This window comes from Hyaena hyaena, unplaced genomic scaffold (genome assembly GCF_003009895.1).
Source record: "Hyaena hyaena isolate Hyena2069 unplaced genomic scaffold, ASM300989v1 scaffold_75, whole genome shotgun sequence".
Taxonomy (NCBI): Eukaryota; Metazoa; Chordata; class Mammalia; order Carnivora; family Hyaenidae; genus Hyaena; species Hyaena hyaena.
The window spans coordinates 3608427-3623355 of NW_024080707.1; the positions used below are offsets into that span (position 1 = coordinate 3608427).

Sequence of the window (14929 nt, forward strand, 5' to 3'; positions counted from 1 at the left end):
GAGGGAGTTGGATGGAGATGAAGTAGTGAATATAGGTACATGATATCCGCCTAACTTCTGTGATGAAAGATCACTGAACAATGTAAAAAGCCAAAGTACCTTCTCAAAAGGAGCTTTGAAAAACTGGAAACAAATATTCAACAACAGAAATTTCTAGTTGATTAGAAACAACCAAACAATGAAATATTATGCAACCACTAAAAACGTTAAATAATCCTGACTGATAGGGTAAATGTGTTCATGAAACTGCATTAAATGAAAAACAGACTAGAAAACATTATATATTATTGCTCTTTCATTTAAAATTGTACACAATTAAATGTGTACATATACATGCAAATGCCCACATACACACTTATCCTCCAAAACTGTGCTTCTCCCTTGATGGTAGAATTAAGAGAGATTTATATTTTCTTCCTCTTGCTTATCTACATTTTCTACTACTTCTATTATACTTTCTACTACTTCTAATATGTATTATTTCTGTGATTTTTTTTAAAAGTTAGAAACTTTTTTTTAAATGTTTTATTTATTTCTAGGAGAAAGAGAGAGAGACAGCGTGAGCAGGGGAGGGTCAGAGAGAGAGGGAGTCACAGACCGAAACAGGCTCCAGGCTCTGAGCTGGCAGTCAGCACAGAGCCCGACGCGGGGCTCGAACCCACGAACTGCGAGATCATGACCTAAGCGAAAGTCGGACGCTCAACCGACTAAGCCACCCAGGCGCCCCATAAAAAGTTAGAAACATTTTAAACTCAAAAGTTGCATTCAGGTCTGAAATGCAGCACTAAATCTTCATATCACATGTCTCATGCTCAAAGGACCATGATTTAAGCATTCCTGAAATTACAGGAAGGTAATAAAACTTCTGATTTATTAACAGCATCTCAGTGTGGCCATACTGCCTCTCAGATAAACCAAATAACTGATTTCTATGGGCACCAAAAGCATCAATGAAAAGATGTGCCTCATTTCTACGGCAGGAAAAAAAAAAAAAAAAAAAGCCATAGTAGAACAAACTACCTTTAACAACAGATGCCCAGTCGGCCAGAGACATGAGTATGATCCGGGAAGTAAGAGAATGCGCGCGCGCGCGCGCGCACACACACACACACACACACACACACACACACACACACACACCATCCAGATAACTAACAAATACCAAAAACTTATATGCCAAATTGTTCTTACTTTCTCATTTTAATTGTCTTGAGTATCTTTTTCCCTGCCTTGTTAAACATAGTGCATTGGCTAAAATTCAATTTTGGGCATCATGATAAACATGCATTACTGTATTATATCCTTATATGATGTTGTCCTTAATGCTGTTTAATCACCCTGTTTTTGGGTACTTCCATCTGACTTTTATGGTTTTCCTGTTTTGTTTCTTTTGTTGTTAGCTGACCTTTTATACCGCCTCTCTGTCTCTAAGTAGAATTCCATCTTTTAGTATATTGCTCCCAACCTATGAAGTATGAAAAGCAGATCAATATGCTTAAAAGTTCTAAGACAAACAAGTCTTAAGTTATTTTTTAAGTGAGGGAATTAAGGACTCTCATGGTAATGAAATACTCAGAAACTCTCTTTGCTTTTGTCCAGGTTCTAGAATATATTTTAGACTGTGCTTTCCAATACAGTAGTTACTAGCCATATGCAGCTATTTCAACTTAATTATAATTAAACTACTAATTCAGTTCCTCAGTTGTACCTCAACAGCCACATGTGGCTAGCAGTTACACTTAATAGACGGTAGAGATATAGAAAATTTCTATCAACACAGAAAATTCTATTGGACAGTACTGTTTTAGACAGCTGAGGCTGATGGACAAATGGAATGCTATTACCGGTACCTATTTTCCAAAGCAGCAAATGGGCTGGAAAAAAAAAAAAAAAAAAAAAAAAAAAAAAAAAAAAAAAAAAAAAACAAAAAGATAAAGATTGGGGCACCTGGGTGGCTCGTCTGACTTCGGCTCAGGTCATGATCTCACGGTTCGTGGGTTCGAGCCCCGTGTCAGGCTCTGTGCTGACAGCTAGCTCTGAGCTAGCTGGAGCCTGTTTCGGATTCTGTATCTCCCTCCCTCTCTGACCCTCCCCTGCTCATGCTGTCTCTCTCTCAGAAATAAATAAAACATTTTAGGGGCACCTGGGTGGCTTAGTCGGTTAAGCGTCCGACTTTCGCTTAGGTCATGATCTCGCAGTTCGTGGGTTCGAGCCCCGCATCGGGCTCTGTGCTGACTGCCAGCTCAGAGCCTGGAGCCTGTTTCAGTCTGTGACTCCCTCTCTCTGTGACCCTCCCCTGCTCACGCTGTCTCTCTCTCTCTCTTCCCTAGAAATTAATAAAACATTTAAAAAAGAAAACATTTTAAAAAAAAAACAAAAAGATAAAGATTGGGGCACCTGGGTGGCTCGTCTGACTTCGGCTCAGGTCATGATCTCACGGTTCGTGGGTTCGAGCCCCGTGTCAGGCTCTGTGCTGACAGCTAGCTCTGAGCTAGCTGGAGCCTGTTTCAGATTCTGTATCTCCCTCCCTCTCTGACCCTCCCCTGCTCATGCTGTCTCTCTCTCTCTCAGAAATAAATGAAAAACATTTAAAAAATTTTTAAAAAAAGATAAAGATTGTTTAGTAGTAGTAGCTTCCATTAAAATACAATCATCATACAGAGTTAGTTGTCAAGGCAAATAATTGGAGAATAAGACATAAAAAGTATATTTAAGAAAAAATTGTTGGAAACAATCCACATTGTCCCTGTTCTTCAAAGACCTTCAAAATAACTGAAAATAATGAAAACTCCTGGGATGGCCATTCCTTCCATGGTTCTTTTTGAAGAAGGCAAAGCCCCCTGCCAAGATAATACAAACTTGACACTAATACTACTATTGACTAGGTAGGGCATTTGTATTTATGATATGAGCTCTAAAAAATGGCCTGAAGGAGTTTCAGAAATACTGCACATATGATAGGGCAAACTAAAAACTAGGATGATAAGGTCATCTGACTTAGAAGAGAAAACATGGGTAGGGAAATAAGATAAAGTCATGGTCAGCTGCAACATTTAATTATGAGATAAAAAATGTAACAATGTTCAGGAAACACTATGGTGACGGTATCTCATGTGGGTCCTTATACAGGATACATCATGATAGAAAGGGCAATTCCTTCAATAACAATCCTATGATGTATACAGCTGAGTTCCACATAGCTTCTTCTTACAATAATGTGAATTTATACTATAGTGTAGTAAAAGCAATGTGGCTCGAGTTCTCTACTTTCTGGCTTGACCTAAAAATAAAATTTAGTGTGTATATATTCAAAGTATATACTAGATCAACAAAAAAATATCTTTAAAGCATGCTGCAAGTTAAGAGCTGGGTATGTAACATTCATGTGCACAAGATCTAGGCCAAGGAACCCAGCGCTGCTCCTGAGAGAGAATGATCCTAATGCTCCCTAAAGTTTCCCATTATTTGTGGGACAAATATGCAAAGTCCATTCCTGTTCCGCAGCCCCTTTCAACACTTACTCCTCAAATCTGCTCAAGGGCTTCCATATATTTCTTTCTTGTCCATTCCACAGCAATGAACATTTATGACACTTTTCTCCAATGAGCACACTTAATTACTTCCCTCTCAAAGTCAATATTCACCCAATCCCTTCCAGAAAAGGGATAAAAATAAAATCTAATTGCTAATTAATAACTGAAAAATAAAGTTTCTTATGTGAACAGCAACATACAGGTATTTTGCCTTCAAAGATCCCTAGGTCTTTCCCATCTCTCCTAAGTAATTTTCTTTATTCTCTGCTTTTTTCCTGACAAATTGACATTACCACTCCCAACATCAGTAAACATCTCTTAAAGATTTAGATTGCTACCTACTTTTGAATCTAATTTCTGTTTTACATATGCGCCATTTGCTGCTGTCAGGACATCATTTACCAGAATAAAAACATATCCTTCCAGATCAAATGCCAGGTCAGAGCTGAAAAACACAAGCAACACTTTAATAACTTACATTTAAAGAACGTGCATGTAATTTTAAATAAGTCTAAAGTACAATATATGGAAGAACATATTCTCACTTAGGTAAGTGAACATTAGGCATTTTATCAGTTTATTACTATTTCTTGATTCCTGGTTATAGTCTGCAATTTCAAACTTAATAGGAAAGTCTTCAGAAATGAAAAGTACTAACACTTAAACAATAACATTAGTAACCAATCAATCACGTCAGTTAAGAACACACTGCTCTGAATTCAAAGTCAGACAAGAAAAAGTAACCAAATTCACCATTATAATACATCTGAAGCAAGAAGGCGGCACTGGGGCTCAATTTCAAAGATAAGGAAACCAAAAAGATTAATGTGTTAACATGTCATTTTCCAAGGATTCATTCACACAAAAGGCAGGTTATACAAGTGGTTGGGTCACTGGGTGGAGTTTCTGAGGTACAGATTATAGTCAGTTCTGAGATCAAGCTACAACAGTGTCTAAGCACACAGCAGGAATTCAAATACTTAAATCACTGCTTTAAAAGCCTATGAGGTATAACTGTCAGGATTCAGGAAATTGAAGTTTTCTATTATTTAGCTGACCACCAGGCACAAGATAAGAATTTAGTAAACTAAAGGGGCACATGGGTGGCTCAGTTGGTTAAGTGTCCGACTTCGGCTCAGGTCATGATCTCATGGTTCATGGGTTCGAGCCCCGTGTCAGGCTCTGTGCTGACAGCTAGCTCAGAGCCTGGAGCCTGCTTCGGATTCTGTATCTCCCTCTCTCTCTGATCCTCCCCTGCTCATGCTGTCTCTCTCTCTGGCTCAGAAATTTAAAAAAAAAAAAAAAAAAAAGAATTTAGTAGACTAAACTGAAAAATGAAAATCTAAGAAGAGTTATGTCTTCAGTAACCTTTAGCACCCTAGATAAACTAGTGGCCCCACATTCCACATTCTCTGATTACGCAAAACTACCATGTATTTATAGCTAACTAGTACATGGAATGAGACTTCTAAGGAGCTCTATGCTACTGCTATTTTAGGCAGAACTAGTCTAATGTACATTCTCTTTTCCAAACAGCCTGACAACCTTTTAACTTCAGACTCCCTTCCTCCCAATCTGTTTCCCTACTAAAAGGTTCTGATTAGATAAGGCTGATCCAGATCTGCAGACCAGGGTTGGCCCTGAGGAACTCCTGTTGTTTGACTCAGGTTTGAATCCCACCAGCTTCAAGGAAATGCTTCAAAGACTAGCAGGGCATCTCTAAAAGAAAGACTAGAGGCTGATATACAATTTTTTTTCAGGGAGGCAATATTATGCAAAGGGAAAAACCATCAGCAATATAACAAAATTCTAGTAACTCTTCTATCCTTAAAAACAAACAAACAAAAAAAAAGGAATGAAATTTCGTTGGAGAGTTAGGGTGGAATAGAATCTGACTTTACTATTTTCTCCTGCCTATACCACAGGAATGATGAAGGTAAATGAGCTAATCCAAGAAGCGCACTGAACTCCCAGATGGAAAATGTGTGTCGGGAAGAATCTGTGTCATTAGCAAACCCACATATGTATGCCTTGGGCTAAGTAAAATGTAGAAGGACTCTAGCCATAACTTTAATTTTCTGAGTCTTTGGGCATACGTTTTCTCCCTGTTTTAAATATTAATTAATTATTTTTGAGAAAAAGAGCAGATGCACACACAGGGTAGGAGCAGAGAACTGTGAGATCATGGCCTGAAATGACTGAGCCATCCAGGTGCCCCTCTCCCTGCATTTTAAAACTTAAACTTAAGAACAACGGAAAAAGCTTTAGTAATTTAACAGAATGTCTAAGTTATGGCATTTGTGATATATCTTAAGTGAGGCCAAATAAAGAAATTCTATTATTATTCTACAAGCAAATAATTCATTATCATCTGCCTTTTCTGAGACACTATTTGCTTCAGCACTATGCAAAGTAAACGAATACCAGATGATTTATAAAAGCACACAGGCTCCAGAGTCAGGCACAAATTCAAATCTCGGTTCTGCCATTTACTAGCTGTGTAACCTTGACTAAGTTACTGAACTCAGGTTTCAGTTTCCTCAACTAAAAATAGGAAAATTATACCAGTAGCTCTCAGAGTTGTTGTAAAGAATGAATAAATAATATGTGTAAAATGCCAAACATATTATGTGGCATAAGGTATATGCTCAATACAAAGAAGAATCAGATTTTGCCAGCTTTGACCTTAATACAGCCAGAAAGATTTAACTTTTAAAGAATCTTTTGGATGCTTTTCAAAGACGGGATTCTTACTTGGTCTACAAGAAAATCTCTTTACTGGTAACTGATAATTATCAATAATTATTGATAATTTCCAATATGTTCTTAATACATTCTTACCTGGCAGCTACAAAGGCTCCAATAATCATTGCAAATACAGTCATCTTAATACCCCAAGAAAAAGTTTTCCTGCAAAATAAAATAATTAAAAAATACATACATGTGCCTTTAATTATTCACAAAGACTTAATCTTTGGCAAAAGACTTAATCTTAAGGCAAAAAAATATATATGTTTTCTTTAAAAAAAAAAAAAAGCTATAAACAATATTTTAAATGCTTCCACGAAACTGGATATTTCAAAGAGCCCCTTTTCATGAAGCAAATAGTTATAAAAAAAAGTATACTCATTTTTTTATTCTTATAATTTACTATTATTATTGAGTTTGCATTTTTGTAAATCAGAATTTCTTTAAGTAGAAAAAGAATACACACACTTGTGGTAAAAGTAGCCAAGTTATGAACACCATTTAAAATCTATACTGATGTTTCTGACCCAGCTTCACCCAGTGGCAACAGTACAGGAATTCTTAAAAGTATATCTCATGTTCAGACAGATTCCAACTACAACTCATAACCTTCCCAACTACCCTTCCCATAAACTATCAATTCCTATAGCAAAGGAAGAAAGTTTCTTAAACTTCTCAAAAGATAAAGTAGAAACAAGACAAATAATTTTACTATTTCACATATGCTGGGTCCCTTTTCAAGATGATTAAAGTTTATTAAAGACTACATATATTAGAAATTTAGCTCACTTGAGTAAAACTCCTTCAGCAAACATTGTAAACAGGATGGAGAACCTTCTCAGAACTGTAAACATTGGCAAGCTGCAAATAAAAATAAATGAATAAATGATAAAAATGATTAGGTAAAATAAAGTTTAACAATTTACTTTTTAACCTAAGACTCCTCAAATACCTTAAAATAATGCTAATCTCTTCCTTCCATTATGCTGATTAATTCCATTCCACGTTGATTAATCTGTGATTAAACCTTTACTTCTCTCTAGAATTCTTATTTGAAAGCCTGAAAAAATTGCTTTTATAAACCTACTAGAAGTGATAAATGCCAAGCTAACTATAAAAAAAGGTAGAGATCATGTATCTATTATCAAAGACTAAGAACAGCCACTTTTTTATTTTATCCTACTTATTATACAAATACCCTTAACAGTAACCATGTTAGTCTTTAAGAGATAAAGACCTTTCTCTTCCTTTTTTACTAGACTAACCTTACTTCCCACCCACTCCACTCCCCCCAAACATCTCCAACCCTCCAAACGGCGTATCTGATAACCTACCCACATGAAACAGTCCTTGACTTTTTGTGGAAGTACTTTGGTCTTCCTCTAAATTACCAGAGCACTTTGCTTACACTAGTCAAACACAGAGCCTTTTGCAATACAGTTATTTCTGAATATATCTCATCTCACTCCAAGGTGCCTTATACTTAGCTGGCAATGAAAGATAGCTGTGAATGAATGGATGGATAGATGGATGGCAATGGATGAAGAAGAGCAAATTCTATACAAGCAGCACTTTGTAGCAGGTCTGCATTTCCTTTCAAGTGGATAATGAGATGAAAAAGGATGCCCCACCCATGAGAAATCTGACTTCCATGAACCCTCCCCCAGAGGTATCATCATGGTCATTCTGTCAGGTTTCTTGGGTCTGGAGAAAAAAAAAATGAAAAACACTTTGTCTCTGATCCTCAGGGTCTCCCCATTGTTTTACAATCATCTACTATGCCAAAGGTTTAGCTTAAGTGACAGTAGTGAGGGGTGCCTGGGTGGCTCAGTAGGTTAAGCATCCGAGCTCGGCTCAGGTTATGAACTCACGGGCTCTGTGCTGACAGCTCAGAGCCTGGAGCCTCCTTCAGATTCTGCGTCTCCCCCTCTCTCTGCCCCTCCCCTGCTTATGCTCTGTCTCTCAATAATAAATGAAAATGTTAAAAAAAAAAAAAAAAAAAGTGGCAGTAGTGAAACCATGGATTTCTGTTATACGGCTCCCCTGTGTGTATAATTTTAATATCACATACACCAGTACATACTATACTCCTCAAGTGGAGAAGCCAAGAATTGGGAATTTAGAGGATAATTAAACAGTTTTGTTGTGGAGCAGAGAACTATTGCTTTTTTATGGAAGTGAATATGCTGCTTCTACAGTGATATGGCCATAGGTATAATATTTGTATCAGAGTTCCATCTGATGTTATTTTAACTACCTCAGGTTAAAAGAAAAACTATAAAAGTTCTCATACCAATCCTCTGATTTTGCTTGCAGAGTTTGCTTAAAATATGGTATTTATAAATTGTATTAAAAAATTGAAATCCCAGGAGCCTAACGTATATTCTTCACTATTATAGATCTGGAAAAATAATGAAAATCTCTATCACAGCATTTTATAACATTTTAAGACTTCTATTATCAAAGTGAAGGGGAAAAAACCCAAAACAAGTAAGACTCTTTCTATTCAAACTTAAAAATTTTAAACTAAAACCTTTGGCGTAATCTTCATTATTTAGTAACAGAAGCTTTCTGGTCCTTTCATTTTTTCCAGAATCAATAACAATGTGTTAAATACTTAACATTCAAGTACAGTTTTAAGAACACATTATATTAACCTCACTAGTAAAATAAAGTTATCCATACTTCAGTTTCTTTGTGCTGAACAGTCCCGTGATTTGGTTCCCAAAATATAGTAGAGGTAGTGGAAACGTCTAGAAAATTTAAAAAGGGATAACAAAACTCAATAATAAAGATAGCTAAAACAAGGTCCTTTCAAAGAGAAACACTTTTGTTTATACGATCAAAATCTTTCCACTTAAAACATAAGATCAGAACTCATACACAATCTGGCCCCAATGAAGCACCCACAAAAACATTACTTCTGGATAAACAGCAGTACTGTGGCAGAGAGAGGGAAGAATGGAGAAGGAAAAAGAAACAGAAATATGAATATGATCAAACCTTATGAGACAGAAACATCATTTGCTTTAAAATATAATGGATTAGCCCATGGCAAAAAAAAGGAAAGACATTTCATCTTCACATGGAGTTAAGCAGAGGCAGACAGAAAAGTAAGAAAACCCAAAGAATAATGAATGTAGGATACACTGGTTAGATTAGATGGGTGTAGAAAATGCAAAATAGCTGTCCTCCCAATAAGTTCATCGATTAAAGTAACACAAGATTTCAGGAGGCTTTTTCCTCTTAATTTTAAAGAGTTTGTAGGACTTTTTAAAAACACATATTACTACACTTATTCTTTACCTTCACTATATCCACTCTGGGCAATTTCTAGACTGCAATTTTTAAATACGCAGAGCACTGACAAAAATATACAGGGACTTCTTTTCAGAAAAAAAGTATTATTATTTCTATTTTACCTTTCGAGGTACATTTCTGTCAAGGTCAGGAAACTTGACTACTCTGAGCGCCTTTCCCACCCAGAGAACTGCCACTGTGGCCACCATCTGTAAACAGAGAACACAGATTCACTGTTCTACACATAAAGACACACACAGAAGTTCTAACGACATAAACCACGTAATGCTGAAGATTCCAACTAACCTGGCCAAGTCCAACACATAGTGAGGAGGGAAATCTACAAAAAGGTGGAGAAAGAAAAATACAGGGTCAGAAAAACCCAAACTGTAGCTCTGTGAATTCAACTTAAATGTATTTTGATACAAACACCAACATCTGTCTTTTCTCCTAATGAAAATCTGGGAGAAATCCCTGCTGGTTGGGATCAGCAACATCCCGGATTTTTGTAGCCTGGGGCGGCCACTTGTCTCATCTTGTCTGATTCCACAATTTCAGTCAGCTGCCTGCAACGGATTTTTCAAGCGGTGAAGACATAGGTGTCTTCAACGGTTTCACATCCTTAAAACAAAAATCTTTAAAACAGAAGCTCTGCTTCTGCCTCAGGGTCCCAGTGACAGCATCCGAATCGTCTTAAAAGAGCTTGGGGATGCGCACGTCCCCAGAGGCTGTCAGCGAACTTGGGGAACCCTGAAGCCCCGGCCCCCGGCCCAGGATGCCGTGAAAGGACGGCACCCCTCGCTCTGCTCCCAGCCTGCCGTACACAGGAGCCAAAAGTCACGAAACAAACTCCGCTCCGTTGCTCCGCGGGGCAAGGTCTCCAGGGCGCTGCACTGCCCGCACGGCGGGCGCTTTCCCACCGCCGCCGGTAACGCGCGCCGGGCCGTCGGGAGCCGGGAGCCCGGAGCGGGACCCGCACCCCGGGCCCGCGCGCCAAGCCGGCCCCGCCGCCCCGACCGGGCGTCCGCTTCCCGCCCTCCCCGGCTCCCGCCCAACTTTTGTTCATCTTTAACTCCGGCAGCGTTAAGTCCAAGAAGCCGGCGCCCCGCCGCCGCTGCCGCGCGCTCCTCCCCACGGCCTCCGCCGCCGCCGCCGCCGCCGCCGCCGCCTCGGCCCTACCTGTAATTGGTAAGCACGCTTTTGTTGACCACCACGATCAGGAAGGAGCTCACGCCGTAAAAGCCGGCGGCCAGCAGCTTCAAGAACACCGTCAGCGTTTCGGCCGACGCCATCCCCAGCTCCTCCTCATGTCTGTGTGTGGAGGATTTCGCGGGGGCTTCTCCTTTAACCCGGGCATGCTGACGTCTATGAACTTCCGCCATGGCTGCGGCGGCGGCGGCGGCGGCCTGTGAGAGGAGCGGCGGGCGGGCCTGGCGGTGCGGGGGGCCTGCCGCGGCAGCTCCCCGGGGACTCGCGGGGCCCTGGCCGGCGAGCTGTGTCGGCGGCGCGCTCGCCGCCTCGGCTTCCCGCACGGTAGCCGAGCGTCCCCGCCCAGGGGCAGGAACGCTGGATTTCACGCCCTTGGGGACTTGGCTCCGGCATTGTGCAACGCGGGGTCAGAGGGTAGGGGCCGCGCCGGGATTGTTCTGGGCAGGGGTTGGAGAGGGCCAGGAGACGGGACAGCGGCGACCCTTAGTCCCAGGCAAAGAGGGAAAAGAGGCCAAGGAGGAATCACTCGGGGGCACCGGTGCACCAAGCGGCAAAGCACGGCCACCGAACGCAGCGGCCGCTGCGCGCCTGCGCGGGAGCCAGCGCAGTGTCTGAGTACCCACAGCTGGGGAGGCTGGAGGCGGGGGGGCGGGGGGCCTGGCAGCCGTATTCTCCAGATAACAGCCGCAACAAAACTACGGACCATCCTCTCCCCGGTAACAGGTGGCTGGCTGATTTGTTCTCCGGTGTGCTCGTCTAGACTTTGTTCTTTTGCTCCCTCAGGCAGAAGGTCAAAGCCCTTCAAAAGTATCATACGTGGATAAAAGTAAACACTCAACAAACATTTCATTCTGCGTTCCCTCAGCCTTCTTACATTTTCTGAACCCAGAAAACACCAAACAATCCTTTCTTTGCAGATCAAGGGAAAATTTAAGAAAAATGTAGACATAACCAAAAAAGTAGTAAGATAATCAAGCAGCTTATGGGTTGGTGACAGAGCAAGGGTTTGGGAGGTGAGTTCCAATCCTGGAATTCCTAGAAACGCCCTCTCACTAGCCATGTGCCAGTCAGTTGAGTCTCTGGGCCTGCATCTCCCTATCTCTATGGATGTTAAGCTAGTGCAGACCTAGCTTTCAGTAAGTGGCAGCCAATTATTACATAACACAAACAAGTCATTATTATCAGCTTGAACAAAGAAATGACATATCTAACTTTAATGTCAAAAAAAGAAATTTGAATTCTTTTTCTAAATATTTCATCTATATATTTTTTTAGCCCATCCTTTAAATTGTGGTAAAATACACATAAAATTTACCATCTCAACTTGTTTTATTATATGGTAAAATACGCTTTGTATAAAATTCATCATTTTACCATCGAGTGTACAATTCAGTGGCTCTAAGTACATTCACAGTTGTGCAACTCTCACCACTACCCATCTCCAGAACTTTTTCATCATCTCTAACTGAACTTATGTAACCACTGAACAGTCATTCACACCTCCTCACCTCAACCTCCAGTGACCACTATTCTTTCTGTCTTTATGAATCTGACTATTCTAGATACCTCAGGTAAGTGGAATCAGACAGTATTTGTCCTTTTGTGTCTGATATTTCACTCAGCATAATGCTTTCAAGGTTCAGCTACTTGTAGCATGTGTCAGAATTTCCTTCCTTTTTAAGGCTGGATAATATTCCATTCTGTGTGTATCTTTTGATCCATATCTTTTGAGTTATTCTATGAACTCCTTTATTCTTTGAATATTCTGAAACACTGGTACACAGAATGAAGTTCTTAACAACGCTCACAAAACTTAGAGGATGTGGCTTCTGCCCACATCTCCAGAGGCACTCCACACATTTCCCCCTAAGCTGCAACTAAATTAAATTATGGCCAGTTCCCTGAAGACAAATGTGGGTTCCTGTCTCTGTGTCTTTGCTGCCATCATTCCCTCCATCTGGGATGCCTTCTCTCTCTCTCTCTCTCTCTCTCTCTCTCTCTCTCTCCTCTGTCTCCTGAAGAACTCTTACTTTTCACTTAGTATTTAACCAAAGCATTACCTTCTCTTTGGGTACCTTCCTTCGCACTGCCCCTCCACTACCTCCACAGAATTGATACCTTTCCTTTGTGTCCCTCCCACCCCATCTTTGTATGTCCCCATCATAGAGGCTCTGGAATTACCTGTTTATATGTCAGTCTGTTCCAGTAGACAGTGAGCTCCCTAAGGACAAGGACAGGCAGGATACCTAGCACAGTTTAAATGTTTTTGCTAAATGAATAACTTTTTAACAATGAGGAAAAATGGCCAGATTTCTTCCTTAATTGCTAGCAGCAGAAGAAAAATAACTAGAAAGTTTTATTTTGGGAAACATCTTCTGTGAAAAAAATATGATAAAAATAATATCCCTCATAACAAAGGCAAATAGGCAAAATAGACTCGTATTACATAAAGAGTATCTTCCCCTCTTCCTCCCCTACCCACTCTTTAAAGAAAGCAACTGCTAACAGTTTAGAGGTTGTATTTAGCACCATGTTCTGTTTACATATGAATACATACATTTACACGGACGTTTGTATCCATATCCATACACACAGGTGTATATTTACAAATGCATATTTAATACGTTTTTTAACATACATAGGACAGAACCAGGTAAGAAATCTGATCCTCAAGCCAGAGACTGACTCTGACATTAATTTTGTGACCTTGGACAAGTTACTTAACAATAATGTGCTTCAGTTTCCTTATCTATAAAATGAGGACTTTCAGTTAGCACCCACCTCATGGGGTCTGGGTGGGAATTAAATGTGTTAATAAAGGTAAAACACTTAGAATATAGTGCATACTTCACAAGTGTTTATAATAATAATTACTATTATCAATACTATTATCATTATGCAAACTCTGTTTTCACTTAGTATTTTTAAAGATCTGTGTTAGTGAAGAAATTCTACCTCATTCTTTGTAACAGCTGCTGAAAATTCCATTATAGAGGCATCATAATTCATGTAACCTTTCTTATGGACATTGAGGTTGTTGCCAGCTTTTTGGTTTATAAACGCTGCAGTCTTGATGATCCTTGTCCATTCAACTTTGTAGAGGTATAAGTTTCTAGGTGTGGAATTGTTTAATTAAAGGTTATGTTTTTTAATAGCATTAACAAATGGATCTCCAAAGAGACGGTACCAATTTTATATTCCCACTAATTGTATGAAAATGCACCTCTCTCTTATAAAGTCAGATAGCAGCAGTAGAGACCACTGAAAGAGGCCAGATGGATCAAGTGCTTCCCAGTGGAGGGATGATGATGATATGCTAGGTATAAATTTCTTCAATCAATCAATTGCAATTACACAAAATTGAATGAAAATAATCCTCCTAAAAGTATTAATCCAAAAAACTACTGTTGTTTTTCTCAGCATGATTATGTTATATATTTATTAATAAATATTTGTTAAGACCTACCATAGACAGGCCAAGAACTATATTGGATTTTCTCAACACCAGGAATGCTTTGTAGACTCTCAGTAAACTGCTGTGAAGTCTAATGGAGTCGAGCATTTGTATCAAGTGCCCATAATGATAGATGTGTGCAATCCAGCTGGGTTTTTATTATAGGTATTTAGACTTTTGGTTCTTTTAGGTATTTCAGTTACTTAGACCTGTTTTCTAACTTCTATAATATTAATCACAGAATTATATAGGGGAGATTTAGATATTATTTATAAAATTGAATAAAGGTGGAAACATCTAAAATTGTACAAGATTGGGAAGACTTGATTTAAATATTTTCACTGACATACAAGTCTACTCTCTATTTGGAAATGTCAACATTGTACCTTGATACATTTTATATTTTGCTACGTGGAATTACTGGCGGAAAAATCTTCTTTATAATTAAAACATGCCTTTTTTATCAAAACATTGCTTTAGCCATCATGTTTCTCTACTAGGAAAAATTGATTCTGCATGGTAGTTGTTAACATAACTCATGTTATTTCTTTTCCCTACACTTCTCCCTTTCCTTAGCTCACTTGCTCTGCTTGTACTGGAATTTATGTAGGATATTTTGGTGTCCACCTCCATTCACCAGTTTCTTATTTCACTGCCTGCTTAGATCATCCTAGTGTCCTGCTGT

The 14929-nt window shown here is 39.4% G+C and overlaps 1 protein-coding gene across 1 annotated transcript in view; it reads right to left on the reverse strand.

Moving 5' to 3' along the window:
• The window catches only part of SLC35D1 (solute carrier family 35 member D1), a 51178-nt gene extending 40029 nt beyond the window's left edge, over positions 1-11149 (reverse strand). The window contains exons 1-7 of the mRNA XM_039233442.1: positions 10761-11149; positions 9888-9921; positions 9704-9790; positions 8967-9034; positions 7071-7142; positions 6375-6443; positions 3876-3978 (exon numbers count right to left, since the gene is read on the reverse strand). Coding sequence (XP_039089373.1) covers positions 3876-3978; positions 6375-6443; positions 7071-7142; positions 8967-9034; positions 9704-9790; positions 9888-9921; positions 10761-10963 — 636 coding nt within the window. The 5' untranslated portion in view covers positions 10964-11149. The remainder of the gene's footprint in view (positions 1-3875; positions 3979-6374; positions 6444-7070; positions 7143-8966; positions 9035-9703; positions 9791-9887; positions 9922-10760) is intronic.
• Between the last annotated feature and the right edge of the window lie 3780 nt (positions 11150-14929).